The sequence below is a fragment of the Acomys minous genome (assembly GCF_964271855.1).
Source record: "Acomys minous genome assembly, chromosome: 9".
NCBI classification, from domain to species: Eukaryota; Metazoa; Chordata; class Mammalia; order Rodentia; family Muridae; genus Acomys; species Acomys minous.
Window position 1 is genome coordinate 63,524,711 of NC_140490.1, and position 12,284 is coordinate 63,536,994.

General features: G+C 40.4%; 1 protein-coding gene across 1 annotated transcript in view; it reads left to right on the top strand.

The window, feature by feature from the left end:
- The window catches only part of CDKAL1 (CDKAL1 threonylcarbamoyladenosine tRNA methylthiotransferase), a 543,702-nt gene that overhangs the window by 146,564 nt on the left and 384,854 nt on the right, over positions 1–12,284 (top strand). Inside the window, exon 7 of the mRNA XM_084796106.1 lies at positions 3,920–3,968. Coding sequence (XP_084652232.1) covers positions 3,920–3,968 — 49 coding nt within the window. The remainder of the gene's footprint in view (positions 1–3,919; positions 3,969–12,284) is intronic.

Here is a 12,284-nt window from a genome sequence, read left to right on the forward strand (position 1 = left end):
GATGAGTCTTCTGGAGCAGGACTTGTGCTTCGGTAGCAAGCAGCTGTGGTTGCTGTGCAGCTTCCTCAAGGCCTCAGTGAGGTGTTCGGAAGAGTTGGTAGTCCAGCTCAAGGCAGCCAGGGCACCAGGAGAGGATCCAACTTGCCAATTAGTGTCTAGGCCTCCGTTATCTTAGCTTTAAGGAAGCACACACATGAGGCTGGTTCTTTAACAAATGCTTAAAATTATTAACATCAATTTAAAAGTAGCTAACAACACTATAGCAATGATTAATTCTTGCCTCAGTGTCCCAGAGATAGGTGGATCCTTCCAATCTGCCTCAAAAGAACCATTTAATCTGAGGTTCTCATGGGCTTACGCTTCTGTTGTCCTAGTAGGATTTGTAGTTTAGCTTCTTGACTTCGTAGCCAATGTCCACCATGCTACACTGTTCTCCTGCCTCCTGTCCTGTGTGTGCTATAAGAGTACATATTGGATTCTGCCTGAACCTTTCTCTTTATTATATAGGAAAACATTATTGTTCTGCCTCCATCACTGAGTTATCTTATCTTTTTCTCATTTTATCCTCTATCTTTGGTCTCAACCGATAACCTTGGTTATACTGTAAACAATTTGGCCAAGTCCTCTGCCTCTTACCGCTGTCCAAATCCCAGGCAAACACTGTGTGTGTTGTGATTTACACTCACCCAAACTTGCAGTTTCTTCTGTGTCAACTCCGGTGGGAATCACCTGCATGCTGTTCCAGCACCCTGCTTCTATAAGCAGACACCAGCCCTCACTTTTCTTCACAGGTACCAAATAGCTGAGCCCACACTAATTAAAACCTCATATAGTTTTCCTTCTCTCAATCCTTCCTCTCTCCCTTGCCTTACACATTGGCTCTACTTATTCTTGTATTTTTTAGGCTTCATCTGAGGCCCAGTGCATTGTCAACTATTTTCTTCCATTTCCTTCAAGTCTGTGCCACAAGTCTCTCCATGCAGTATTATCTCCATGCCTTTGGTTCATTGCAGCGTACGTTAGACACTCGCTGTATGCCAGCTGACTGAAAGATAGAGAAACCCCTGGGTCAGTCAGTTTACCTTGAGAAAGTCTCATCTGCTTGTTAAGTCTGTCAGAAATAATCAACTGAGAATTTCCCCATGTCCTTTACTATTCGGTCTCCATTTCCATTCTTATCCCCTTATATTCCTTACTCTTAGTAGGTGACCTTTGACATTATTGAAAACCATGGGGGCCAGTGGATGAGGCTGTATCTCCTGCGCCCTCTGCAGGAGTGCCCGCTCTGCCTGCCATGCCTCCTCCTCCTCCTCTATGGGAGACTTTCCGTTCTAGTCTTGTTTGCCGTCTTTCTTTCCCTTTTTTCTCCCTTCATCCCCCCATCTCCTCCCCCCTCCCCAGCCTGCTCTTCTTCTCTCTCCTCCTCCCATTTTCTCTTAAATTTCTTATTGTACTCCTAGTCTCCAAAAGAATATATTTCTTTGTAACATTTTCCTACATGTATATAACATACTTTGATCATACAAATCCCTCTAGCACCCTCCTTCCTTAACCCTGTCCTGTTCCTTAATAGGTCCTGGACTTTTAAAAAGTCTATATGTTAGCTTTTATGGTGTCAACTTCTTTTTAAAAAGTTATTTATCTGATTTTAATGTTTACTTCTTTCCCACCTTTTTTCTCTTTGCATTTAAACTGTTAAATAGTTACTCTTACCTAGGCCCAAGTACATAAGTTATTATTGTTAATACATTACATTATCCGTTTCTTTACTTGCAACTTGTTTCCACTGTACCTGTTCCTTTTCCTGAGGCTTCCGAAGCCCTCACCGTGGGCTGGATGATCTGCAGTGTCGACACTGGCTGCTCTCCCCTGAGAGCAGGCAGAGACAGTACATGACTCATGGTTGAACGCCTCTTCAGTTTTTGTGTGTGAGACACTGAGGTCAGAGAAATATTTTTAGAGTCATCATATGTATTTTTAATACATCCTGTGTAAAAAGTCCTTCTCATCCCAGTTTGGGTCCAACACATCACTGTGGAATGATAGTGCTGTGTTTTAATCAGTAGATTGTGGATGAATGCATATGGTCTCTTTAGGGAACAGGATGCTAGGCAGCTGGGACATGGACACAGTAGACCTAGATGCATGGATGATGTGTACACATACACCTGCCCCTTGTGTTTTTCCTTGTCTGTGGATATGAAAACCTCTTATGGTTTGTTAAAATGAAAATGGCCACAGAGAAACCTCACACACACTCGAATCTTAGTATCTAGTGTTCATAACGAGTTATTTTATTTGTGCTGCAGAACTAGAAGGTGAGCCAGGTATGGCAGGATGTGCTTTTAATCCCAGCACTCTGGAAGCAGAGGCAGGCAGGTCTCTGTGAGCTTGAGGTTAAGTCTCGCGTGTGTGTGTGTGCTGTGTGTGTGTGTGTGTGTGTGTGTGTGTGTGTGTGTGTGTGTGTGCGTGTGTGTGATAGAACAGTGATACTTGGAACATTTTAAAGGATCAGCTTTGAGCTATTTCAAATAACTTCTCTAAGTTCTGAGATCATCATTTTATTTATTAATACTGTCTTCATTTGATTCAAAATTCATCTGTGCTCCCTCAATTTTCTTAGTGTCTTTTCCTGCCTTCATCCAGAAGTCACTTTTGGTCCATCACTCCATTTTTTTTTTTTAAAACCTCTCCCTCTGTTCTCCCTTGGCACTCCAGGACTTCTTCCCTGCTCACCTGTACGTAGAAAGCGACCTCTCCTTTGACCTTAGGTAGCCCAGGACTGAATATGCTACACAGCACGTGGTACTAACTCACTGAAAAGGTTTTTAAAATTGAAATAATAAAGCACTGGATTTCCCATGGATCTCTTTAATATTAGCACATTCCGTTGTGTGCTGTGCCATTTTGTGCCCTGTATCTTGAAAGTTTGTAGGAAGAGATATAGTTTAATTAAAACTAATTTTATGTTTCAGCTTGTGTTGGGTTTATGTGGATAGCTGTTGCCTGGCTTTTTCTTGGGAGACTAAAGCAAATGTCTATCCAACCAGCTAAGACTCTGACAATAGATCAAATATATAATTCAACACAGTTGAAGCCTTAGTGCACCTGTGAGTTTATTGCTTTATTACAGGGGTTACTTAACAAAGTAGGGTGCCTCCTTGCTGCAAATCCCACCCCTGTGTGGGGAACAACTCAATGCAACTTAAAGCAACCTCCCCAATCTCCCTAGCACTTGTTTACACCATATTTAATGTTGGGTTAGCAGTATCATTAATGTTAGAAGTTCTTGAGCTCTTTGAGCCGGTTTTTTTCTTCTAGGGTAATGTTTCAGTCCCCAGGAACCATGATGCAATAGGAAAACACACTGTGTCATACTGTGTGATGTCTATACTTACCATTGGATGACATAGGTCACTATTTCACAGGCACAGGACAGTCACATAGATTACTTTTGGTTATCTATCATCTGTCTGTCTGTTTGTCAGTCTATCTGTCTATCTATCTACCTATCTATCATCTACCTAATGTATATATATATAATTAGGTAATTCAAGTAAAACATACATAGGTGGTTCTATCTATCTATCTATCTATCTATCTATCTATCTATCAATCAATATATCTATCATCTAATCTAGGTATAGTTTTTATCTATCTACATAAAACTATATATATCTTATATGTAATTGAAGTTAAGCCTTTGTCAATGCCTATGTCTTTATCTAATCTTTTTTATGCGTATATATATATGTATATGTGTATTAATATAACTTAAATTTTATTTAAATTTAAATATTACTTCATATTGAGGAAATACAGTAAAACCTACATCAGTGTTTTTAGAAGATGCACCTTAACTCCAGCAGGTATATGGATACAGTTCCCTCTCTCACTTCTTATCTGTCTCCCTTTCCAGGTTCAGCAGATAGACCGTGTGGTAGAAGTTGTGGAGGAAACAATAAAAGGTAATGATGGAACGTAAGATACGTTTTCTGAACTAAAATTTTGATATATTATTCAGTGAACACTTATTGAACATTTTTATAAAGGAGATTATTGTAGGATAAAAGAGATAAATTTTGTCCTTGGAATCACCGTATTGACTAGGAGGTTTATATATTGTCCAGCTCACAAGTGAACTAACGAATTCTCATAGTTTCTTAAAGTTTTTAATTTAAGTTTTCTGTAAAGCACTGGAAAAAAAAAGAGTAATGAAGTCATGAATAAACATAGTGGGACTTGTGGATTTTCAGAGTAAAACAAGATAATCTTTAATCTTATTAAAAGAATTTTAATTTTGAAAAGCAATATACTATGTGTTATCAACTATATAGCATTCTGGAAGAAGGCAACTATAGAAACAATAAAAGAAGCAGTGGCCGTCAGTAGTTAGATGTGCAGGGAAGAGTTAAGTGTGCAGAACCCAGAAGATATTTGGGGCAGTGATAGTTTTGATGTGATATTGTGATGGTGAACACGTATCATTACACATTTGCTCAAATCATCAGATATCTACTGACAACTGTGAACTGCAGTGGCTATCCATTAACAAGCATACTGAGGCACTCAGGGCAGTGTGTAGGCATTGGTGATGGACGCTCTCCGCTTCTGCTCAGTTTAACTGCGAACCTAACACTTCTCTGAAAAATAGAATGGATTTTAAAAATGAGTGGTATTCAACAGTGACCTTCGCTGGAGGTGTGTGGAGGTCCAGTTTCTGTAGGAAACAGAGGCCTTTCTCTCCCAGGCTAGGTGGATGAGTGACAGCATCTCACTGATGAGTTTGGCACAACATAGACTCACTGGAGAGGCTTTGCTGAGTTTAGTTGTGAGAAACAATAGTAAAGTAGAGATGAAGTTGATGGGAATTTTAATTGGCTGTTTAGAGGATGATAATCGATGGTTTTAGTGCTACTGATATAATGAGAGGGCCTGACAGGTGCACTTGACAGGTGTAGGCACTGAACCTGTAGAGGTTAAGTAAGTGGCTGTTTACTTAGTTAACAGAAGACTGAGGCAGAGGCCTTCATCTGAATGTGTAAAAGATTCGTTCTTCCCCTTCTGTTTCTACTGTCCACACTTTATTTAGAGAGCCCAAGCCAGAGAACTGCTGAGCCCCGCCCCCTTCACCTCCGCCATAGCATGGAGACATTTGTGGATTGCCTTTGGGCACATTATTTTCCCGATGCTTAGTGTTCTCAGCTGCAGCTGGAGAGGATTTGAAAGTTTTCCTGTAGACTTTGTTTTTTTATCTTACTGTCCCAAACAGAACTGTGTAACCTCTGATTGCCTCTCCAGAGATATTTTCCACATTCATCTATGTCCATTCAGGCTGGCATGTATGTGCTGTATTACTTAGTGTCCTTACTCAATGGTACCCAGAGGGACTCCTGCTCTCCAGTGCCCAGGAGGACCCTCACTTATTGTCCATTAGGACCTTTGCTCTCTGGATCCCAGTAGGATCCTTGCTTTCTAGTATCTAGTAGAATCCTTAGTCTCTGGAGCCCAGTGGGATCCACACTCTTTGACATCCAATGATACCCAGTTAATTGGGAGAGGTGGCTCTTTCCTTGGAGAGGCAGAATATAAAAAAGTATATTAGAACTACATATATTATGTGAAGATAGTTTGGTAATAGAGTCAGAACTTGCTGTCTTTTACAAACATAGAGTAAAGAATATAAAGTTTATATATAACACAAATTCTTTGTGGGACTGACACTTTACAATATTTATCATATGATATAAAGCAATATGATGGAGAAAAGAGAACATTTATGTGTGTGTGTGTGTGTGTGTGTGTGTGTGTGTGTCTGTGTCTGTCTGTCTGTCTGTCTGTTTGAATACATGATGATGCCCTAGGAAGTCAGAGGCCTTGGATCCACCTGGAGCTGGAGTTATACGCACGTGTGAGTTGCTTGATGCATGTGTGGGAACCAGATTCAGATCCTCTGACAGAATGGCAAGCACTCTTAACTGCTGAGCTATCTCTCCAGCCCCATCACAGTATTTCTGTATGTGCTGTTATTTTAGTTACTGCTAAGTTCTTTCTACTTGAAGAACATGCTGTCTCATCTTATTGGCTGAATAGGAGCTTGAGTTGTCAAGCCAGTTTTAATATTACATATTCTTGTGAGGAAGCTGTTGCTTCTGTTGAACTCACTCTAGTTTTCATTTCTCAAGATGAAAATAATTTGGAGGGAGGGTTGTGCTTTGGCTGTGGATATCTTACAATGCCCCTCCCCATCAAAGGCACTGCCTCTGAGGAATTAGGCTGGATGGAGTAGAGAACAACTTTGACTTCTTTCTGCCCTCTGCCCCCTGCATCATGTTGGGTTGCTTTTCTAGGACGTTTCCAGGAGGCTGACCCAGAGCTTAAGGGTCAGAGCTGCCAGTGTAGTCTGCACCTAACAGGTCTGCATTTGTGCAATCTTAGCATCCAACAAGACGTCACGATGCCCGGGCAGGAGCTGTTGGTAGTGGGATAAGCTGGGTGGTCACATAGCAAGGAATCAATAGCCTGGCTTCTAAAATGAGGAGAGCTGAATGAAGTTCTGAAGGAACGTTTGGCTGTTGGCTGTTTTACAAAGCCTTCAGAAAGAAACTGAAAGACAGAAGTAACAAATGGAGTCCCAGTTGTCGATTGTTGATGTCTTTACCACATGCAGTGACTCTCCAAGCTAATGTGTGCGAATGAGTAGGAGGAAGAGGTTGGTGTGTAGTATCACAGCTCAGCTAGTAAATGTATATTTTGTAGATCATCATGTTTCTAACATTCTTTTACTGTGTATCTTGCTTGTGAAAGCCTGGCTAGGTAGCCTTCCCTTCTTATAAAGGTCTTTAGAACTGTGGGGTTTAGTGAGATTTTTGATCTTGATCCATAGACAACATTGAGTATTGAAGCAGTGTGTGTAGCGACTCTTGCACAAACCATGTAGGATGGCTTGGCTTTTCATAATCCAGGTTTATTGTTGTGAATTTGGAAATGGTTGTGAATCATAAGCAGCTTCCTTTTAGGTGCAGAATTGACTAATATGTAAAATAAAACGGTTTCATGAAAAATTTCAGTAGATTAGTTCCAATATAAAAACCATCATGGAATCAGGGGTTTGAGATTGCCTTATAAATAGCTGCTGAAAGCTTTTATGGCTTATAATTGAATTTAGTTTTTACAGTATTGAGTTTTAAGTGATATTTAAAAGTATTAGCTTAAGAAGTGTTTATTAAAGGTGGCTAATAATCTATTCAGCTGTATGTGGCCATTATATGTAGAGATGAAGTGGGATTATATTTAAAATGGAAAGGACATCCCAGAAGTTGGCTGCATTTGTGGGTTCCATTCCACCGTGAAGCCACCTCTCTTTCTTCCTTGTGTTACAGTTGCCTCTGTCCTCATCTTGTTCAGTGAGAGTATTAGGACTCAGCCTTGCTCTCCTGAGCATCATTCTTTCCATCTCTTTCTTTTTCATTTCTCTAACATGGACCTGATGTAAAACTGTTTATTTTACCTTCTATTTCTGTTAATTGCTATTGTCTTGACTTTTTTTTCTCCTTCTCCCTTAATTCTCACCAGAAAGATGATAAAATAAAAGTCAATCTGTCTCCATTTTTTAAAAAAAAAAATCCTTTCCTTGCCTTGCGGTATGGACAGAATTTGCTTTTGGAGACAGAGTCTCATGAAATTGCCTAGGTGAGCCTTGGACTAGTGATCCTTCTGCCATAGCCTCCTCGGTGTCTAGAGTCACAGGACCACAGCGCCAGGCTGTGCTAGCAGTCATTCATCGGCATCACAGTGCTGGGCCCTGGCAGCTGACAAGATGGGTCAAGCCAAGATGCAGCCTGTGATGGTTAATTGTAGTCCTTGCTTCATGGTCCTTATGTGAATCTTACATATTCATTTTCATGGTAAGTTTGCTCCAGGAATCTGCCCCTCCTCCATTTCCCCTTGTTCAGCATGTTTCCCTGGTCCCTCCTGTTTGATCTCAATGTCATACCTTGTTTATGGCATCTCCTTCATGTTATTCTTTTTTTGTTGTTGTTAAAAATTCTTTGTTTGATTCAGAAGGCAAAAAAATTGATAGCTGCAAGTGAAACAGGATATAATTTATAACGTGTAGTCTAACTCCGTTGCCTGTGTATTTGATGAATATTTTGAAATTATTTCCTTTGAAACAGGATATTAAAGATAGATAATATATTAGAAATTCGAGTTTTATTTTGCTAATCCTTTTTAAAGGAAATGATTTCCTTCCTTTCATCGTTTTCTATATATAACAAGCAACTTTTATGCTTCCTCTTTTGTCTTTGGTGCACTGAACACCGATTAGCCTGTTGTTGGATGTGACACGTTTTAACGAGTCATTGGATTAGAAAATAGCCCTCTATGTCATTGCATATAGATATGCTTCTCTATTTACATGCAGATAGTGAAAATAAATAATTTATTGAATGTTATTAGAGCAGGCTGCAATGAGGAAATTTGCCTGGAGCTCATATGAAAATGGCTCTCTTTTTGGACAGTCGCTGTTGTCCTTTTGGTCTCTTTCAGAGTACTGTTGTGTTATCCTACCAACCCTCTTCATGTCTTCGTTAGCTGGACCTTGACTGAGGAGTTCATCTTTTCTTGACCATCTTTCTTGACCAAAACCAACCATAGGATTTGGTTAGGCAAGTACTTGTTAGACTCTCTGGTTGTATACACTGTTAGCACAGACACTGTCAGAATAGAATCCCGTCTAGTGGTTTGTGCAGCAAGGGCTCTGACTGTGGTTGCCTCGGTTCTGGTCCTGAAAGCTGTCTCTTCAGGTGTTTAAACAGTATGTCCTTCTGAAATGAAGGCTGAGGAGACATGTGTAACATTGTTTGTGCATTTGAGCTTATTTTAAGAGATTGAAAAAGTTGCATTTGATTTGCCTTTGGAATGATTCTGTGTTTTGATCCACAGAATATCCCCACAAAACAATGGTAATGCTGGACAAAGATCCACAGCAAGTCTGTCTTCCTGTGGAAACTCACCAAAAGCATTCAAGCGCACGTTGAAAAGTTGTCATTTGTGAATATTACTGAAGTTTGGCTAAGAATTGTTGTATGTGGTATTGGTGCCTGAGCTGTTCCCATTTTCTTCTTGGTGCCACACACAGGATTGTTCTACTTACAAAACCACACCACGTAACCTGCTGTCTCTACTGCCGTTAAAGAATGGTGCAGTTGGTAACTGTTACTTACAGGGACGATCTTTTGTTTTTGATTTTTTGTATTTTGAGCCAGGGTTTCTTTGTGTAGCCTTGGCTGTCCTGGATTTGCTCTGTGGACCAGGATGGCCTCAAACTCACTCTGGTCCACCTGCCTCTGCCTTTCGAGTGCTGGGATTAAAGGCGTGCACCACCATGCCCAGCTTACAGTGGATATCTTGATGACCAGTGAGACAGCTGTGTGGCCTTGTTGCACTGAAGCTACTGCCGGTTTGCTGTAAGCAAGGCACGCCATCCACTAGCCCTGGATTTAGCAGGGAATGCCTGTTGTGAGACAGTGATGGGTACCTAGAGAAACCCCTAGATTCTTTGCAATGATTTGAGGGAGTGTATACCCTGGGAGTGGGCCTACCCTACCCACTCTTATCTGTCTGTATGCACATTGAGAGAAGGCCAGAGTGGGTCTGTGGGAGCCCAGGTTAAAGTAAAATGCAGGGCTCACTTAAAAATGGCTAATACTCTTCTGTCATTGATCCATACCTAGATCTATCAGTAGATTCTAGTACTCTTAATTGCTTAAGATGTTTGTCCAAATGTGTAGTCAATATCTGACTAGTAGGAAATTGTGCCTATACCAAGTTGACCCCTATAAAGCCATCCTTGAAAGAAAAACAAAACAAGTAGCCCTTCAGAAGAAGGAGGAAGAAGAGGAGTTGGGATATTAAGAGCTATTCATTGTAGAGAGGGAGGTTTCATAGATGTAACTTAGAAAGTTAGTACACACAAAAAGTGGGGAAATCTAAATTTATATTTCATACAATAAAGTGTCTAAAATGTCTGGTATTTCATATTATATGATTATAGGTTCCCAGAGGCTATGTATAATCCAGTTCACCCCCAAATTCTTAATATTAATTGTCTTTAATTTCGATTAAAAACCCATGGGATTTAGAAAACAAGAACTTCAAAGAACCAAGTAAAGCCATGCTAAGAAAAAGTAAGAAAATGTACCACAGTTTCTTAGTCCATTCTTCTACTGAGAGACACTTAGGCTGTTTCCATGTTCTGGCTATTATGTATAAAGCAGCTATGAACATGGTTGAGCATGTGTCCCTGTTGTGTGGTAGGGCATTTTCTGGATATATTCCAAGGAGTGGGATAGCTGGGTCTTGAAGAAGCTCTATTCCCATTTTTCTGAGAAAGCGCCAGATAGCTTTCCAAAGTGATTGTACTAGTTTGCGGTACATTTACACTATGGAATACTACTCAGCTATTAAAAACAAGGAATTGCTGAAATTTGTGGACAAATGGACTGATCTACAAATTATCATAATGAGTGAGTTCACCCAGAAGCAAATAGAGACAAACGGTATATACTCACTTATATCAAAACACTAGTCCAAGGGATACGTACCATGAAAAACTTTACTTACCAGGAAAGTGAGTCAGAGGAGAGGACATCCTATTGAGACTTTAGGCGAGAGTAGCATGGAAGAATGGGGAAATAGTAGGATCCACAGGGTCATGGAAATCTACAAGAAGAACCTTATGACAGGCAGATCTGGGTCCTGGGGTCCTCCTCAAACTAAGGCACCAGCAAAGGAGAATATAGGCAGTAAATTTCGAACCCCTACCAAGACCTACCCGACGAACATGATATTCTCCACCGTTGAGTGGAGAGTGAGATCTGACTCTTACACGAACTCTGGTGCCCCTTTTCTGACCACGTCCCCTGGATGGGGAGGCCTGGCAGCACTCAGAGGAGGGATAGCAAGTTACCAAGAAGAGACTCGATAATCTTAGAACATATATAGGGGGAGGAGGTCTCCCTCAATCACAGACATAGGGGAGGGGAGAAGGGGGGAAGTGGGAGGGAGGGAAGAATGGAAGGAAACAGGGGAAGGGCTAACAATCGAGATGTAATATGAATAAATTAATAAAAAAAAAAGAAAAAGTAAGAAAAATGTGACAATGACTTGAACACATATTGGGGTGTAAAAATTTAAAAACAAAGAAGGGTATTGCCTGCAAATGAAAGCAGCATTGTCTGAGTGAAGTTCTCATTGGGATGACTCAGTTTCAGATTTTTCCTGGCAGGAGGGAAAATATCAGTAAGTTTTTCAATGGATTTAGAGGAGTCAGCCCATCTGAAGAATAGAAGTAAGGTGATTGCCAGTGTGACTGTTGACCTGTGGTTGCTGACTGAACAAAAGGCACTCAGCTAGTCAAGCACTGTTCATTCTCTATGCTTGGGAGGCTTTGTGGCCACCCTTCTTCTGCTAAAAGAAAGCCCATGTGATTTTGATTTTGTTTGAAATAGCTGTAATGGTCATGCTCATGTGAGGATGCTTTCAGAAGAGACGGGTACATGGTTCTGGCGATTGAGTGGTATCATTCATTCTGAATAGATGGGCACCCTCTAGTTAGCTGGGGACCTGAGTTAAACAAGAAAGTTAAAGAAAAGCCAATGTCTTGCTGTCTGATTCTAAGATTGGAGACTTCTTTATCTCCAGTTATTGGACATTGCAAGTCCAAATATATTACCATTGAATTCTGACACTCCTATTATCTGCCTACTGGGCTCTTGGCATTTGATTCAGCCTGAAAATCATACCATCAGTTTCTTGGCTCTGAAACCTTTTGCTATGGACTGAGCTATGCTATTGGCTTCCCATGGGGTTGTTCAGCCTCTATAATTGAGTGATCTAGTTTTCTTAATAAATCATATTTTACCTTTATATGCATCAGTTCAATGTCTCTGTAGAACGCTGACTAAAACAACTTTAAGCACCTGTTGGACACATCTGTTATATAGTAACAGATGTATTGTGGGAGTTGCAAAAGAATGGGTAGAAAAAAAATTACACAAAAATTTGAAAAAACAATCCTAAGTGAACATCATTTTATGAGCTTAAAGAGCTCTTAGTCCCATAAAGAGTGCTGCAGAAATCTACACCTGGGCCCCAACAAACTGATGGAACCAAAGTGAGGTCTGAGAAGCATAAGAGAATAAGTAACTTGTTACATTCTTTGGAACAGTAGATCAGTAGTTGCCATCTGACCGTGAACAATAAACACCACATACAACTAA